The following is an 18,336-nucleotide window of genomic DNA, read 5'->3' as shown; positions in this document are numbered from 1 at the left end:
CGAGAGCAGGAACGACAAGCAGGGGGAGTGGGAGAGGGAGAAGCAGGCCTCCCGCCGAGCAGGGAGCCCCATGCGGGGCTCGATCCCAGGACCCTGGAATCATGACCTGAGCCGAAGGCAGACGCTTAACGACTGAGCCACCCAGGCGCCCCTGGATATGAATTTTAAAACAGTATCCCTGAATGGTAGTCTTATTGATGATTTTTTTTTCTTTGTGACATTTTAATTATTTCCCCAATTTGCTTACTAGAAATATACTACTTTTCGAATTAAAAGAATTGTCATTACGCAAGTATTAAATGGCTGACTGGGTCCCAACTCCGTCCTAGCACCTATTTCCCCTGCCTCTAATAGCCTTTCCCAACTTGCCCCCCTTTTAACCTGTTAACTCCTTTTCAGAATTTCAGACCTCAATTTTTTTTTTAAGATTTTATTTATTTTTCGACAGAGAGAGAGAGACAGCGAGAGAGGGAACACAAGCAGGGGTAGTGGGAGAGGGAGAAGTAGGCTTCCCGCTGAGCGGGGAGCCTGACGCGGGGCTCGATCCCCGGACTCTGGGATCCTGACCCCAGCGGAAGGCAGACGCTTAACGACTGAGCCACCCAGGCGCCCCTTCAGAACTCAATTTTAAAGTCATATCCTGGAAGATCCAAATTAAGTCAGATCTGGTGGGCATGTATTCTTTTATCAAGTACCTTACACTGCAATTACAAATATATCTGCCCTTTCAGTCAGTATTTATTGAGGTATACTCTGTGCACCGCAATACGGTCGGCACTAGGGATTCAAACAACTTCTTGTTCTCCTGTAACTTGGACTAAAATTTAAGTGTGACGTTACTTTTGTTATGCGCTAGGTGTATGGTGGTCGGAAAACCCATGATGAGGTCAACAGTGTCAATGAAAGCAGGGGGATTGCCCTAGTCGAGGAATACTTGAGAAATGGAATGAACTAGGCCAAGGGGGGGCATGTTTTACAAATACAAGGCCAAGAAGCCTGCAGCAGCGGCAAGGGGATTGTGCTGCAAGACCGAGTAGGAAGAAGCTGCGAGACGCCAGGCCAAGCGGGACCCGTGAACGTTCAGGACGTTCTTTTGCCCAAAATCAATGGGGTTATTATGAGCAGGGGCAGAGGTATAATCAGAATTGATTAATATTCACTTCCCCGTTAGCCTTAAAGTTCCTGGGGCTTACTCATTGCTGCATCCCCGGAACCGGAACTACACTGCACTTAACATACGCTCATTGGGGTAACGGACTGAACTGCGGCGCGTCGGTCACCCAAGGGGGCCACACCTACTGGCGGCCCACAGCCTCAGCCCCCATTTCCTGAAGTGGCCGCCGCGACGGGTGAAGGAATGCGGGGGGAAGGGGCGGACAGCCCGCAAACCGCCCCGCTCTCCTCGATAGCCACGCCGTCGCCCGACTCCCTCCCGGGTCGGCCTCCTAGAGGCCTCGGGAATCACGGAACCGCCATCTTGGGGCTCGGGACGGAAACCTCCCAGTCCGCACTCACCTCCCGCAGTGAGCGGCTGGCGCTGGACCGCAAGGGCATGGCAGGAGGCGCGCCGGAAGTGCGTCACCGCCAGCGCGTCTCCCGGACCCGCGCTTCCTTGGCTTCAGGATGCTGGGGCTTCTCCGGATTTCGCCGGGCTCCCCGACGCGCGCCGACCCGTGCGGGGAGGAGGCGACTTTCTCTCCGAAGGGCTTGCGGTGGCACAGACTTTAAACCTTCGCAAGGGGCGGAGGAAGCCAAAGGCCATCCTGGATGAGCGCTAGTATCTGGGGATTCTCTTATTTGGCTGTACTCAAGCTGGTTCTGCTCTTTGGACCAGGTCTGGTTTCGTTGTAGATCTATGAGTTATAACTACAATGTGAAAAATGCATTTTAAGTCAGGCAAGAGAGAAGTTAGAAGGCTATTAAAAAGGCCCCATCACAACAATGAAGAGCTGGATGGTTGGCAGCAAGCTGTTCTATAACGGGAAACAGCTGTAACTGTAGATACACACAAACATATTTATATGTACACATGTATTCAGCCTTCTGGATGGTACCTCTCTAGAAATTCATCTTTAAGTATTCTTACTTACCCATTACACATAATCAGCATCCAAACTGCTCCAAAATCGCCAATGTTTATTCTGTCTCAGTGCCCTTGGCTTGACAAAGAACAAAATGTTGGAGATGTGCCTTCTTCACTTCAAGATCTATTATCCCACTGAGGGAACTGAATCCTAGAAAGATGAAACATCAGAGATCTCACAGTGATGTAGGAAGCTTCTTGGCCATTTTTGCATTATGACCCCGACTTTTATCTCTCTTCTCATTGCCTCAACTCAGTTACTGAGGGCCTCAACATCACTTGGGGATCTGCAAACGCTTCCAGTCCCACATCTCCATAGACAGATAAATAGCAGGGCCTGATGAGGTTGGACTGTAAGCTCTGTAATTCAGTTCAAATTCAACTAGGTAAGAACAATACTCTAGGCAAGAAGCCTATTGCTCTGATACAACCAGATAGTCTCTTTGGGGGGGCGGGGCCCTTCTGGCTGGACAGGGGTTTGGCACTTTGGCTGCTCATGTTCTAGTATTTGGGGATTCTAGTATTGGGGGATAACTACTCATGTTCTTAGAGGCTCAGGAGATGGAGTTGATGAAACTTTTAGTGAAACAATACAGACACACCATAGCACAGTATGGCAGAGATGGAAAATACAAAAGAGGTTAAGAAATATGAAGAATAAAATGAGAATATCCATTATACAGCTAATAAATATCCAAAGGAAGAGAATATTAAGTATGAGAACAAGTGAGAAAGATATAGGGAAATGGGTACTCATATTTTATGAGAATGTGAATATACAGATGCTTTGGAGAGCAACCGGGCAGTATCGTAAAACTGAAAAACCATATATGCACTATGACCCTGTAGGTTATATTCCTATAACCTAAAAAACTCTTGCACACTTGCACAGAGAGTCATTTTGTATGAATAAAAAAAATGATAAGCCCCAAAACTGATTCAGTTATGGTTAAAATTTTGTTAATACCGTAAGCCACAAGTAACAATGGTATTTAATGAGAGACTTTGAAAGGGATGAATATTCTTATACATGCTTTTGAGAAATCAATGCCTACATTTCTCTAAAGAAGTATTTTAAAATATTACATACCAGTTACCTAAAAGCATTAAAAAGAGGAGCATAAGCCAGATGGGACACCAGTGTAGTCTGAGTCCAATCAATGCATACTCTATGTGGTAGATATTGTGGAGTGGTTCACTCAACATCTTTTCCAGCCTTCTGGTATGCCTTTCTGTACTGCAAGATGGAAAGCTAAACACCAAATGTCCCATATTCCCTGCGGGTGGGTTTCTGAGTGGGCTCCACTGATAAGATGTATTCATGCAGGACTAACTTATGTGATTCAAGTGTGCAGCTCACCACAGAGGCAGCATTGTTCAGAAGCCCCCCAGCTGTAATCTAGAAGGCAGTTTCAAATCTATTGCAGGAATTAGAGTCCCTTTGATCGTACAGGCCTGCAGTATCGCTGTGGGAGTCATTCCCAGAAATTAAGCCAGAATCTATTTCTTCAACCTTCCCAGTGATTTTATAGATTTTTTTCTTAAACCTTTTATTTATTTATTTGAGAGAGACAGAGACAGAGACAGAGTGAGTACGAGCGGGGGCCGGGGGCAGGCAGAGGGAGAAGCAGACTCCCCGCTGAGCAGGGAGCCTGACATGGGGCTCGATCCCAGGACTCTGAGATCATGACCTGAGCAGAAGGCAGACGCTTAACTGACTGAGCCACTCAGGTGCCCCGATTTTATAAATTTCTAAAACCTTGTAATAAATCTGGTTTATTTAAACTAAACTCTTACAAATACACACTGTCTTATTATAATGAATTTCAGTTTCTAATGCATCCATTAATAAAGAGACAGCACTATCACTGACTACAAAAGTTTTATATTTGCCTCCTAGGGAACCTACTCTAAATGGTGAGATTATGATTACTGCAAACTTTTTTACATATTTATTGTGGAAAATTGTTTTGGCATGCTCTACTTGCTAAAAAAAAAACAACACTTGTTAGTATATGCTTGTTGTAGGAAATTGAGTTTATTCACTTAATATGTAATGAGCATATTACCTCTACTGATTTCTTACTATTTGTAAGTCATTACCTTCATTCTGTAACCCCTATTATATAAGTAGCATGTACTTACCAACTATTAAACATGAAGACCCCTTTGCTTTGGCTTTCTCCCTACAGACGTCTTTGAGTTCATTTCTTTAACACATACGAGGATATTCACTCTGGCACTCCTTGAAATAGTAAGAATAGGTAAGTTAGCTGTAGAGAATTCCATTCATTTGTTAAAATGAACTAGAGCTATTACCAGCTTCAACATGTAAATCTCATAAAAATCATGCTGAGTTTTAAAAAAAGCATGTGACAAAAGGACACAGTGCAAAATGTTTATACATTTTTAAAAATACATAAATTATAAATATATATAATATTTATGGATAATTTCTAGAACTTACATATATAGTAAAAGCCCAAAAAGAAAAACATGTATAGTTCAATGATACACAGTAACCTCAGCATAGGTGTTTACACTGGGAGGAAGTGGAAGGCGAGGAGGGTCAGGGGAAGCAGGACTTTAGCTGTGAAATATTTTTGAAATGTTGGCAAAATCCCAGTATTTGCTTAACCTAGATGGGGGGTACATGAGAATTGATTACTTTTAGTACTTTTCTATATCAGTTATTTCACATTAAAAATAAAGATTTAAAAGTAGAAATAATGCCTTTATCACATTCATTATATTATTAGACTTTTATCCTGGAATGGACTGTCAGGTGATGTATTAGTTCTGTTTTAATGCTGAAGCCTTCCAGATGTATTTTTAGAACTTGTTTCCACGGGGTAGACCCTAGGCTGTCTAAATTGGGAGTAACTCTTGCTTTACAGTCACTGGATTTCTCACCTCTGTAATGCATAATACCATTAGAACTATAGCTGAAACCTTTCTCACACTTCATACATACAAAGAGTTTCTTCCTATCATGATGCCCACTTAATTTTGCTTTAACAATAAGGAATTTAACAATATTGCTATAACGATATGGAATACTTTCCCATAGCACTTATACTGGTAGAGTTTTTCTCCAGTATAGATACTCAAATTGGGAGGTCCTTTCAGAACTACAGTTAAAAAAAAAAAAAAAAGAACTACAGTTAAAGCCCTTCTCATACAACACACATTTGTTAAGTTTCTTCCCATGGCAGGCCTGAATGCCCAATTAATTTTGCATTAACAATGTGGGGGGCTCTTCCTTAGTGTAGGTATTCTGATATTAACTCACTTGGGAGATACACCTGAAGGCTTTCCTGCAATCACTTCACTCATAAGGTGTCTCCCCAGTGTGGATGTTCTGATGCAACAAAGTCTGAAGTTATACGTTTAAGAGCTTTCTCACACCTAATATATTCATGGCTTCTCCCCGTTGTGGATTTTTTTATGCTGAATTAGTTTTCCACTGATGCTGAAGCCTTTTCCACACTCTTTACATTGAAATAGCTTCTCTACAGTATGAATAAGCTGATCCTTTCTACATTGGGAGCTACATCTGAAGGCTCTCCCACACTCGTTACACTCATAGTCTCTCCCCAGTATGGATTCTCTTGATGTTGAAGATAGAATTACAGCTGAAACCATTCCCATATTCCATACACAAATAAGGTTTATCCCTATTATGGTTTCTTTGATGCCTGATTGGATTTGCATTGACATTGAAAGCTTTCCCCACATTCATTACATTCATAAGGCTTTTCTCCAGTTCAATTCTTTGATGTCTAATATAGTTAAGAACTATATTTGTAATCTTTTCCACATTCTATATATTTGAAGGGTTTCTCCACTGTGTAGCTTAATGCCAAGTTAGTTTTGCACTCATATCTAAGGTTTTCCCTCATTCCTTACATTGAGATAGCTTCAAAACTCTTCTGTGGACTTTTCTAGTGCTAAGTTGGGAGTTAGCACACTCTGTATGTTTGAAGGGTATCACCCCCATGTACATTCTTCAGTGCTGAATCAGTTTTGAATTAAAGCTGATAACCTTTCCCACATATCCTATATTCATAGGACTTCTCCCTAGTGGGAATGCTTTGAAACTTATAAATATATCTGTACATTGATTAAAATAACCTTTCCAGTGGAGACTCTAATCCCCTCCACACCTGCTGGAAAAAAAACTTTTATTCCCCTCATCTTCCCCCACCATGGATATTTCCTATTGTCTCTTCAGTTCATAGTCTTCTAGAAAGGTAGTTCCTTGGAAAATGTTTCTCTGGAGTTTACTAGAGAGCATAATCTCTTCCTTTGCTATATCTTTTGTTGTTATGAATTCATTTGCAGTGTTGTTTACATCATCTATATTTAGAAATGGAAAACAATACTACACTTAAGAATTGCTCTTAAGGGGCGCCTCGGTGGCTCAGTTGTATGAGCATCTGACTCTTGATTTTGGTTCGGGTCATGTTCTCAGGGTTGTGGGATCAGCCCTGCGTTGGGCCCCTCATCAGGCTCTACACTGGCCATGGAGCCTGCTTGAGATTCTCTCTCTCCCTCTCCATCTGCCCCTCCCCACTCTAAAAAAATTAAAATAGAAAAAAATTTTTTTAAAAGAATTGCTCCTGAAAAAGCAACAGGATCACAAAATCACAGGACTATTAAATATCATTGTCCAATCACCTCAACTAACCAATGACAAGCTGAGGCTATTATAAAGGAAATACACAGTATCTCCCAAAGGAAAATGGTCAAGGTAGAAAAATAAACCAGGCCTTGTTGCCAGTTACATGTTCTTCCATCACCAGCATTGTACTTTCCCTCATCCTACATTTTGACCCAGCAACTCTAAGTATGTGAGAGAAAAATTATTTCACATGTCTACAAAGAAACATATCTAAGAATGTTCACTGCATCAGTTTTTCAAAACGAAAAACTCCAAACAACCTTAATGTCCATTATTAAGACAATGGCTAAACCAACTGAGCTTTATCCCACAAAATGAAATATTATACTAAACACAAGTGGAAATGAATGAACTTGAACTATGTGTTTAAATCTCAATTACAGGGGTGCCTGGGTGGTTCAGTCAGTTAAGCGGCTACCTTTGGCTTAGGTTATGATCTCAGGATCCTGGGATCCTGCCCCATGTTGGGCTCCCTGCTCTGCCCTGGGCATGGAGCCTGCTTGAGATTCTCTCTTTTCCTCTCCCTCTGCCCCTCCCCCTGCTCACGCTCTCTCTCTCTCTCTCTCTAATAAATAAATAAAATCTTTTTAAAAAAATCTCAGCTACACAATATTGAATTTAAAAAGTAACCTGCAAGGCGCCTGGGTGGCTCAGTCGTTAAGCGTCTGCCTTCGGCTCAGGTCCTGATCCCAGGGTCCTGGGATCGAGCCCCACATCAGGCTCCCTGCGCTGCGGGAAGCCTGCTTCTCCCTCTCCCACTCCCCCTGCTTGTGTTCCTTCTCTCGCTATCTCTCTCTGTCAAATAAATAAAATCTTTAAAAAAATAAAATAAAATAAAATAAAATAAAATAAAAAGTAACTTGCAGAAAGATATACCATTTATGTGATTCACAATATGCAAAATAATGTTATGTTGTTTACGGAAATAACCATATATAACAAGTTTAAAAGCATCTATGGGCACAATTAACACCATATTCAGATGGTAAACTGCCTCTGGAGCCACAGAGAGGGAAAGGCAATTTAATACAGGGGACTTCAATTACATCTGTACTGCTTTAGTTCTTAGAAACATGGGAAACAGCCATAACAAAATGTTCACGTATGATAAAACTAAGGGGAGGTACATAGAGGTTTATTATACTCCACTTTTCTACACCTAAAATATTTCTAAGAATGTTTTAAAATCTCAACAGTACCACTAGTAGAACAAAAACAGGAGAAATATCTTCCAGAATAGCAAGGGATGATAAAAGAGCAAAGAACGCCAAGTCCACATAGCAAAACGGACTAAATAGGACAGCAATAATCATAAAAAATTAAAAGCACTTAAGATGACAGATGTCAGACCAAATTTTATCACAATAAATATAAATAGGTTAAAATATTCTTAAAAGCATCAATACAGCAAATGGATGAGACATACTCTGCCTAGATGACTGGGTTACTTTCCATAAGTATAAGGGTAAGGGTAAATAAGCCTGTGAATAGGGTGATTGCCTTCACCTAGATAGCCTCACAAATGGGAAATCTTGTGTTTCTAATATCTGGAGAGCCATTCCTCTTTTCACTAAGGACAAGACCCCATGCACCCATGAAGTACACTATCCTAAACAGAAATTCCTAAATTACTAACTACTAATACAACAAATTAGATACAAGTGAGCTCTCTTTTCCCTAATTACCCTCTTGTAGTTCATTACAATACATTCTTTCTTGATATTTCTTACCAAAGTCCAGTAATCATTAAAGACTGGGAACAATAACTTCTGTGTGTTATATGTGATTTCTTGTACCAAACTGGTAGTTTTGAATGCTCCCAAACAACTGGATACTACAACAGCCTTGGTTAAAGCTTCAGCTCTTGGTGACAGAACCCAGGAGGCTGTTCAGTTTCCTAGGACCCGGAAGTCTCCCCATTTTAAATGTGTGTCTAGCCCCTTAGGAGGTGGGCTCCTTGTCTCCCCCTTTCTCACGCCTGGGCAGTGCCACCTGCACACACTTCTCTCGTGCTCCCCATCCCTGGGTCGCTCTCTTTCCAGCTCTAGTAGTGGAACTTGCATCTGTGAGGTCTCCAAGGAGAAGCAAGCACAGGTCTAAGGCAGAAGCACACAGGAACTCTGCACGTGGCCGTCCTTCACAGGAACCACTGAGGCTGGTACCCCCCTTTGGTGTGTTCCTTAGAGCTTGGCCCCAAGCAGTACCAAGCACAAGAGATGTAGAATGAATCATAAAACAAGAGAAGATCAAGGCTCAGGGAGTTTTTTGGTAAAGCCATAGTAATCATATTCTGGCATCAAATGGGGGAGAAAAAATGAACAACCTTCAAACACTTGAAAAGCCTGACCTCGTCCTAAATATTAAATAGCACTCCGGAGCGCCAGCTACATTTGCACAGCACGATGGTGACATCTAGTGTTGGTTGGATATATATCAGCTAGCTCTGCAATTTACTTGAAATTTAGAGAAATAGGTTTCTTGGTGCCTCCCACTCTCTCAGGATTCCTGCAGGGCCAAGAAATTTGTTTTTGTTTTTTTTCCCAGTTTGTAACTCGCCTTTTAATTTTCTTAACAATTGCTCTTATTTTTCATATTACTGAAATAAAATTATACAACAAACTGGATGGCTTTTTTTTGAGAGAGAGAGAGCACATGGGAGCAGGGAAGGGGCACAGAGAGAGAGAGAGAGAGAATCTTAAGCAGGCTCCACACTGGAGCCTGACGTGGGGCTTGATCTCACAACCCTGAGATCATGACCTGAGCTGAAATCAAGAGTCGGATGCTTAATGGACTGAGCCACCCAGGCGCCCCTGGATGTTTTTTAAATTGAAATATATTTAACATATAACATTGTGTAAATTTAAGGTGTACAACATGTTAATTTCATACATTTACATATTGTAATATGACTGCAATTACAGAGACAACCAGGACCTCTATCATGTTACATAATTATAATTTATTTTTAGTGGTTGGAATAATTAAATTCTAGTCTCTTGGGAAATTGGTGATATAATACAATATGTTGTTTATATTCACTATATTGTACATTAGATCTCTAGGACTTATTTACTACTGGTTGCAAGTTTGTACCCCTGAGCAACATCTTATCTTATCCTCTTTAAAGAATTTCTTTAGATGTTCTGTCTTGTCTTGAAGTCTGATCTCTTCAAGGACAAGGACTGGTCATTACTCACCCTTGAGTCCCAGCACAGTGTGACTCATGGTAGTTCGGTGTCCATGGAATGTATGAATGACCCATTTCAGTGGCCATGCCATGGTCTATGTTGAGTTCCAGTAAGCCACGTCCTCCCACTCTCACAATGTTCCTAATCCACCACTCAAACTGGATATTTTTTGAGTATACAATTTGGTGAGTTGTGACCAATAGAGAACAAAATAAACAAAAATTCCTGTCCTCACAGAGCTTACATTCTTAGTGGCCAAAATTATATCACATAGCTACTCCCAGCAGCAGAGAATCTAGAAGGCAAGTTTTTTGTTTGTTTGGTTTTGTTTTTTTGGTTTTTTTTGCTTTTTGGCTTCCATGGTAGAAAGAGGATGGAAAGAGTGTTGTGTGAGCCAATCTACAGTTCCTGCCACATGGGACTGAGAAGCATACTCACAATGTGTAAACATTATGTACACCACTTAGGTTTAAAACATGTTTCAAAAGTATTTGATATGCCTATTCCTTAAGCCAGCCCTATTTATTATTAGTACTATTATAATAACTTAGATGTCTTTTTATTTGATGACATACAAATAGATCCCCTAGCACAAGACCATGGCCCACAGGGGACCTCCAATCAACAGTAGATATTATCTTGGCACCAGTAAGGTACACCTTGTGGGTCCTGGAGTGTTGCTTAGACCTTTCATTTGTTCAGGTCCCTTTCATTATCACTCTGTAAAGGTTCTCCATAAGTCACAGGCGCAGCGGGCTTTGCGAGGCTCTTGAGATGTTCACAGACTCTTTGTTTTCCAAAGTTCTCTTGATAGAAACAGGTGCTTACTAGATAGGATGAGTGGAACTGCTCATCTCGCTTAGAATATACCCATTCTTATTTCATCAGTATTAAATAACAGTTTATAAAAACTGACTCCAAAAGTCCCAGGACTTTCTACCAGGGTACACTTCCCAAAGGAAACTCCATCAGAGCACTGGTTCTCAAACTTGGCTGCACACTGGAATCACCTGGGCAGATTTTTAAAAATAGGATGCCTTGGGGCGACTGGGTGGCTCAGTCAGTTAAGCAACTGCCTTTGGCTCAGGTCATGATCTTGGGGTCCTGGGATCGAGCCCCATGTCGGGGGGTCCCTGCTCAGCGGGGAGTCTGCTTCTCTCTCCACCTCTCCCCCCACTCATGCTCTCTCTCTCTCAAATAAATAAATAAAATCTTTAAAAAAAAATAGGATGCCTGGGTCCCACCCCCTACAGCAGTGATTCTCAACTGAGCGATTTGCAAATGCCTTTTTGTTGTTACAACTGGGGGAGGGTCCATAGGCTTCTAGTGCATAGAGCCCAGGGATGGTGCTAAACATCCCACAATACATAGGGAAGCCTCCCAAAGCAAAAAAATTACCCGGCTCCACATGTCGTAGGGCCAACATTGAGAAACCTTGTTAAAGATTCACCTGTCTAGGTAATAGGTTCTTTCCGGGCATGGGAGTTTTAAAACCTTCCCAGGTAATTCTAATATGCAGCAAAGTTTGAGGGGAAAAATCTGGAGACCTGTTGCCAGAGAGTATTTGAATATGTGCCTAAATTCCTTTTGACCCTTTATCACTGAGTATTAACTGGAAAATGTCCACATCTTCCCATTTGATTGTAAGTTGGGGGTTGAAGGTGGTTGGAGGGAGGAAGGTTAGTTGCTTCTGTGAGGAATTGCAGGTTTCCCACAACATGCTGGAACAGACATCGCAAATTTTGCTGCTTATTATTCACCTCACTTGGGAGTTGGCCTCTCTGGTACAGCTCAGGAGGATCATTAACTACAGCCAGACAGTCATATCCTGGAAACAGGCCACTAGGAGTTACACCTGGGAGAGGCAACTCCTTTGCAAGCGAACCTCTGCTCCTGCTCTGGAGGATGACAGCTGGTGCCTCTGGGGAGCGTCCAGGAAGTGCCACCACCATTATGCAACTCCAGAGGGCGCTGTCCACATAGAACACAACGTGAAAGGCGCTCCCTGGCTCCCATGTCCCCACAGGAAATTTTTACACTCACCCTCCTGCCTAGACCTTTAAATCAGACCCTTTTAAATATTTTGCCAAATGAAAATATCCAACCAGCTCCATGTATTTATTCTGATATTTATGTTTTCTCAGATAATGCTGAGGAGAATATATATATATATATGTATATATATATATACATACATACAATATGTGTGTATTTATAACTGTGTATATATAATATAAAAATGTTTTTAATGAAACCAGTTTCATATTATACAGAACCAAATGTGAACTTGCTTTTTTCATTTAACTTTCTATATTGTCCATTTCACAGGTCCAGACATGTAGATACATCATTCCGTTTAATAGCTGCAGAGTATTACACAGTGTGGAACTGATGACCATAAAGAATAGTTGTTTATTGGATACATGCAGACTGAACACAGGCACTTCCTGAACCCTATAACATGATACTGAAAGTACAAAAAGGATGGGAATCTACAAGGACATGAGAATGAGACAGGAGATGAAAACAGAGGAGAGATGCCAACACAGTCTGGGAAGATGGAAAGGGATAGCGAAGTGGTAACCAGAGAAAACTGGAACGCTTGCATGCAGCAGGGTGGGGAGGAGGGTGGCTAGGACACGTGGGTAATACCACGGGCAAGCTGATTCACCCCGTGGAAAGGCTCAGCAATCAGGCATCAGGTATCAGATACTTTGCAAGATGGAGATGAATCATAGGATAGAAGTACAAGCAGAAATTGGACCTGCAGGTCCTACCCCCATGTACACAGCCCAGAGACTTCTCCCAAACCCTACAACAATACGCTTATGCTCTGGGGGGAGAAAATAGCAAAGGGTCAGATTCAAGTAGCAGATTTAAAACAAGGAAATGAATGAAAGTCTGCATACTCAACAGAGAAATATTGCAATGCCTCAACACTGCCCCCTGCCCCATTCTCCCACCTGGCTCTCAAACACTGTCAAACCAGGCTTATATCCTTTGCATGGGAGCCCAGGAGAGCCTTCTTTAGAGGCAATGGGCAATGAATAAACCCACATCAACAGACATCTTGGGTAAGAGTCTATCAACAAAAAATTTGGAAGTCTCTCAAATTTTTCTTTACCATAAAAGACTGGATGTGATTCTAAGGTCCCAAACACGGCCATGTCTATGGGTAGCTTGAATGTAATTTAAATAAAAAGGAAGTAGAGGGAATCCTCTAGAAATAATGATCAAGGATATAGGGCATATTTTATGTTAAAACTGGGAGTCCTAGGAACACAGTGATGGGGGTAATGGGGAGCTTTTGGAGGATGTCAATCTGAGATGGACCAGAATGAGTGAGAATCAGGAGCAGGAACCAGGATGTCTTCTTCCTAATTCCCGTCAGGAAGGCAAGGGGGCTCGACAGTCATCAGGGGACAGAGTATCACCACTGCACAATCCAATACAGGAAACATCCTGTGTGTACCTATTATACTCCAGGTTCTGGGTTAGGGAACATATATGGATATAGGACTAAGATGCTGTTCTTGTTCTCAATGAACTAGCAACCTATCCAGGGGAGACTGCCAGTCATAAAGCTCCCTGCTGTCCCGGGGCAGACATGAGGGTTCCAAGACTCTCTGTTACTTTCATAGCCCCCTGCCTAGGCACAACTTTGTGCAGATGCGCCCTCATTTCCTCACTCTCCTCCAGCCTGACACAGAAATGTCTTTCCCAGAGCACTCCTTCTCAGTTTGCACAGCCAAAGGTCCCTTCTGACTTCATGTCAAACAAACAAATAAGCATGTAAAAAGCTCACTATGTGCAAGAGGCTAGCTAACTTTGGCATTCAAAATTAAATGTCTTCAAAACATAAGAGGGCTCATTTAGCAGATAGCAGAGAAAGATTTGGTATCATAAATTGTAATTTTAGGGGCACCTGGGTGGCTCAGTCATTAAGCGTCTGCCTTCGGCTCAGGTCATGATCCCAGAGTCCTGGTATCGAGCCCCGCATCAAGCCCCGCATCAGGCTCCCTGCTCGGCGGGAAGCCTGCTTCTCCCTCTCCCTCTGCCCCTGCTTGTGTTCCCTCTCTCACTGTCTCTCTGTGAAATAAATAAATAAAAATATTTTAAAAATAAAATAATAAAAAAAATAAATTGTAGTTTTAGTCTGCACAGACCCTCAAGCCACCCCACTGAGAAGGAAAGTATTTTTTATTTTTAGTTCTGCACCTCTAGATGGGAGAAGGGTCACTCAGACAAAGTGTCACAAAGCCTTGAGGCGAGAGCACGATGCTGCCAGAGAACAGAAGGGTACTAGACAAGATCTTCAGAAACACAGTGGTTTACGCCTACAGCTGTGGACCATAACATTTTTGCTTGCACACCTCCTAAAATAATTTTGTAAAAACTAGGTAGTCATGGCCAACAAGCACGTGAATAGATGCTCAATATCATTAGGGAAATGCAAATCAAAACCACAGTGAGATACCACTCTATAACTACCAGGTTAGTCACAATTTTTTTTAATGGAAAATGAGAAGAGTTCTCAAAGAGGCAGAGAAATTGGAACCCATGGTTGCTGGAAATGTAAAATGGTGCAGTGGCTGTGGAAAAGTTTGGCAGTTCCTCAAAAAGTGAAAGAATTATCAGCAATTTTGCTCCTAGGTAGAGACCCAAAAGAATTGGAAACAAATATTCAAATACTTGTACACTCATGTTCATAGCAATGTGATTCATATTAGCCAAAATTTGTAAACAAGACGGATGTCCATCAGCTGATGAAAGAATAAGCACAATGGGGTATATACAGACAACGGAGTATTTTTCAACCATAAAAGGGAATGAAGTGCTTGTACACACTACAACTTGGATACACCTCAAAAACATTATGCTAAGTAAAAGGAACCAGACACAAAAGGTCAAATATTGCATGATTCCATTTATAGGAAACATCAGAATAGGTAAATCCATAGAGACAGAAAACAGATTAGTGGTTGCCAGGAAACAGGTGGGTTATTAAGTTATTGCTTAATGAGTATAGGCTTTCCTTTTGAGATGATGAAAATGTCTTGAAATAGAGGTGGTGGTTTCACAATATTATAAACATACTAAACACCACTGAATTGTATGCTTTAATATGGTTAATGGTAATTTTATGTTATGTGGATTTTACTCAATAAAAAAAATTCCATAAAAGAAAAAAAACAAAATAGTCTCCCTACATATTTTTAGTTAATATTTAACATTTCTAAACTAAGTATGAAGAATTGCAAATGAAGTAATTTCCGGTACATCATATGATATTGATGCACTGCTGGGTGCGCAGAGGGCGGCTCTCCAGTGTATCATAAATAACACTTCAAAATAAAACTGTTACATCATTCTTTTAAATATATCTATATAATCTTAATGCTCTAATTTGATACCCCATCGCCTATTTTTTTAAGTTAACCTCTATCCCCAACGTGGACCTTGAACTCACGACCTGAGATCATGGGTCGCAGGCTCCACCGACCGAGCCAGCCAGGCACCCAGCCCTATCACCTATTTTTAAAAGTACATGAACAACCTCTTCTGTAACTATAAGTTATCTTATATCATTCCTTTCTCTTCTTGGAATTATATTTCCATTACATTTCCTCTTTGTGTAATTTTTATTTTTTTAATTATTTTTTTAAGATTGATTGATTTATTTGGAAAGGGAGGGTGGGGGGAGGGGCAGAAGGCAAGGGAGAGAAAGAATCCCAAGCAGGCTCCCCGCTGAGTGCGGAGTCTGACACCGGGCTCCATCTCACAACCCAGAGATCATGACCTGAGCTGAGACCAAGAGTTGGACGCTTAACTGACTGACACCGGGCTCCATCTCACAACCCAGAGATCATGACCTGAGCTGAGACCAAGAGTTGGATGCTTAACTGACTGCACCACCCAGGCCCCTCTTTGTGTAATTTTTAAAGTTTTTTTTCCTGATCCCGAAGTCTCCAAATATTAAAAATTTCTTTTGGATTCGGTTTTTACAGTTGGTATTAGTATACAATTGATCAAAAATACATAAATATTACAAACTTTGATAAATAATATAAACAACTGGGACACCTGGGTGGCTCAGTTGGTTAAGCAACCAACTCTTGATTGTGGCTCAGGTCATGATCTCAGGGTTGTGAGATCGAGCCCCAGGTCAGATTCTGCGCTTGGGACTCTGGCCTGCTTGGGATTCTCTCTCTCCCTCTCCCTACCCGCTCTCTAAAAAGAAATAATAATATAAACAACTATTAAACATAAAAAGAAAAAAATTGTTGAAAACACAGGTCTCTTAAGAGAATGGATGGGGCTTTTCTCTTTTTTCCTGTTTGCTCATGCATTCAGGAATAAATATTACCTCTTGCTAATATGAAAGAGTTCAGTATAAACTCTCATTGCTTGTTTTTGTTTCTACACATCTAAGCACTGTTCATATAAACAGGCTTGTTATACCAACGTCAGTCATTCAGTCTTTTCAAGGTATATGCCCAAAAATCACACAGTGATAAATCATAAATAATTAGTTTTAGTGATCTATCAGCTGACAGCTAGAGTAGGTACTCCTTCAATGAATTTTTTTACATTTGTTTTTATCTTTTAATTTTTATTATTGAAAAGTTCAAGCCTGTATAAAGGTAGAAAAATAATAAAATGAATCTCCACGTGACCACCATCCAGCTTTGACAATTTCACCAACCCATAGCCAATCTTCTTTTATTTCAATCCTTTCCTGCTGTCTGTCCTCCACTCCCACCCCTTCACCACTATTGGATCATTTTGAAGCAAATCCCAAGAATCATCTTGGGATGAGAATAGAGAGAATACCTCTATAAATATCTCTTAAAAATAAGAACACTTTTAAAACAAACCAGTACACCTAAGAAATATAAATCATCCAATATCCAGCCATTGTCTAAATTTCCCTGGATTATATCATACATACTTTTGTTTTGATTTGGTTTGGATTTCAGTGTTGGTTTTTCAACTTAAGATTCTAACAATGCCCACAAATTACATTTGGCTGATTTTTCTCTTGCCTTTTTTTTTTTTTTTTTTAAGTAGGCTCCATGTCCAGCATGGAGCCCAACATGGGGCTTGAACTCACAACCTTGAGATCAAGCCCTGAGCTAAGATCAAGAGTCAAGAGTCCATGGATGCTTAGCTGACTGAGCCACTCAGGCACCCCTCTTAAGTCTTTTTTTTAATTTTTAAAAAGATTTTATTTATTTATTTGAGAGAGACAGAGCACAAGCAGGGGGAGGGGGAGGGGGAGGCAGAGGGAGAGGGAGAAGCAGACTCTTCGCCAAGCAGGGAGCCCGACATAGGCCTTCATCCCAGGACCCTGAGACCATGACCCCAGCTGAAGGCAGACACTTAACTGACTGAGCCACCAAGGTGCCCTTAAGTCTTTTTTCTTAATCAATAGATTCTTTCTCCTTGTTTTTCTTTCCCCTTGCAATTGATTTGTTGAAAAATTGGGTAATTTGTCCTGTAGATATGTTTTCCAAGTTCTCGATTTTGCTGATTACATCTCCTTGGCCTCTGTATTTCCTGAAAATTGATATTTAGATCTTGAGGCTTGATTAGATACAGATTTGATACTTTGGCAAGAGTCCTTCATAGCTGGTTTGTTTGTACTTTTTATTTCATTGGAGGTACCTAAAGTCTGGGTGTCTTTTTTGTGTGTGTGATAGGCTGTATCCGTGGGTTTAGTGTTATTAGCTGTATCTACCCATTTCAAAGGTCCCCATCAGTTTTTCATCTGATGGTTTAGCAGCCATTAATGATCACTGCCTAGATCCATCATTTCACTACATGTTCTTCCTTCAATTTTAATGAAAATAAATAATTGGAAACCAGAAAATAATTTTTTCCCTAATTAGAGTCATTCACTTTCATAATTTCTGAAAAGTAGTATACTCAAATAACTTCAAGAATTATTATCAGATTACATAATTGTTAATATTAAGAATTATATAATTATAATCAGTTATGCCTGTTACTCTTTTTTTTTTTTTTTTAAAGATTTTGTTTATTTTTTGACAGAGAGAGACACAGTGAGAGAGGGAACACAAGCAGGGAGAGTAGGAGAGGGAGAAGCAGGCTTCCCGCCGAGCAGGGAGCCCAATGCGGGGCTTGATCCCAGGACCCTGGGATCATGATCCGAGCCAAAGGCAGACGCTTAACGACTGAGCCACCCAGGCGCCCCTGTTACTCTTTTTTTTTAAGATTTATTTATTTATTAGAGAGAGAGAAGGGGGGTGCACATGTAGGTTGGGGGAGGGGTAGAGGGAGAGAATCTTCAAGCAGACTCCCCAATGGGCATGGAGCCTGAGGTAGGCTCCATCCCATGACCCATGAGATCACGACCA

The 18,336-nt window shown here is 41.1% G+C and overlaps 1 protein-coding gene across 1 annotated transcript in view; it reads right to left on the bottom strand.

Annotated features, from left to right (window-relative positions):
• Positions 1 to 18,336, bottom strand: part of LOC116644484 (zinc finger protein 19-like) — an 88,383-nt gene that overhangs the window by 12,461 nt on the left and 57,586 nt on the right. Inside the window, 2 exon segments of the mRNA XM_032424079.1 lie at positions 2,091 to 2,234; positions 4,229 to 4,328. Of these exon segments, the coding sequence (XP_032279970.1) occupies positions 2,091 to 2,094 (4 nt within the window). The 5' untranslated portion in view covers positions 2,095 to 2,234; positions 4,229 to 4,328.

Source organism: Phoca vitulina, unplaced genomic scaffold (assembly GCF_004348235.1).
Source record: "Phoca vitulina isolate PV1807 unplaced genomic scaffold, GSC_HSeal_1.0 scaffold30, whole genome shotgun sequence".
NCBI classification, from domain to species: domain Eukaryota; kingdom Metazoa; phylum Chordata; class Mammalia; order Carnivora; family Phocidae; genus Phoca; species Phoca vitulina.
Note: the sequence above shows the minus strand (reverse complement) of the source record. Positions and strands in the feature narration are given on the sequence as shown.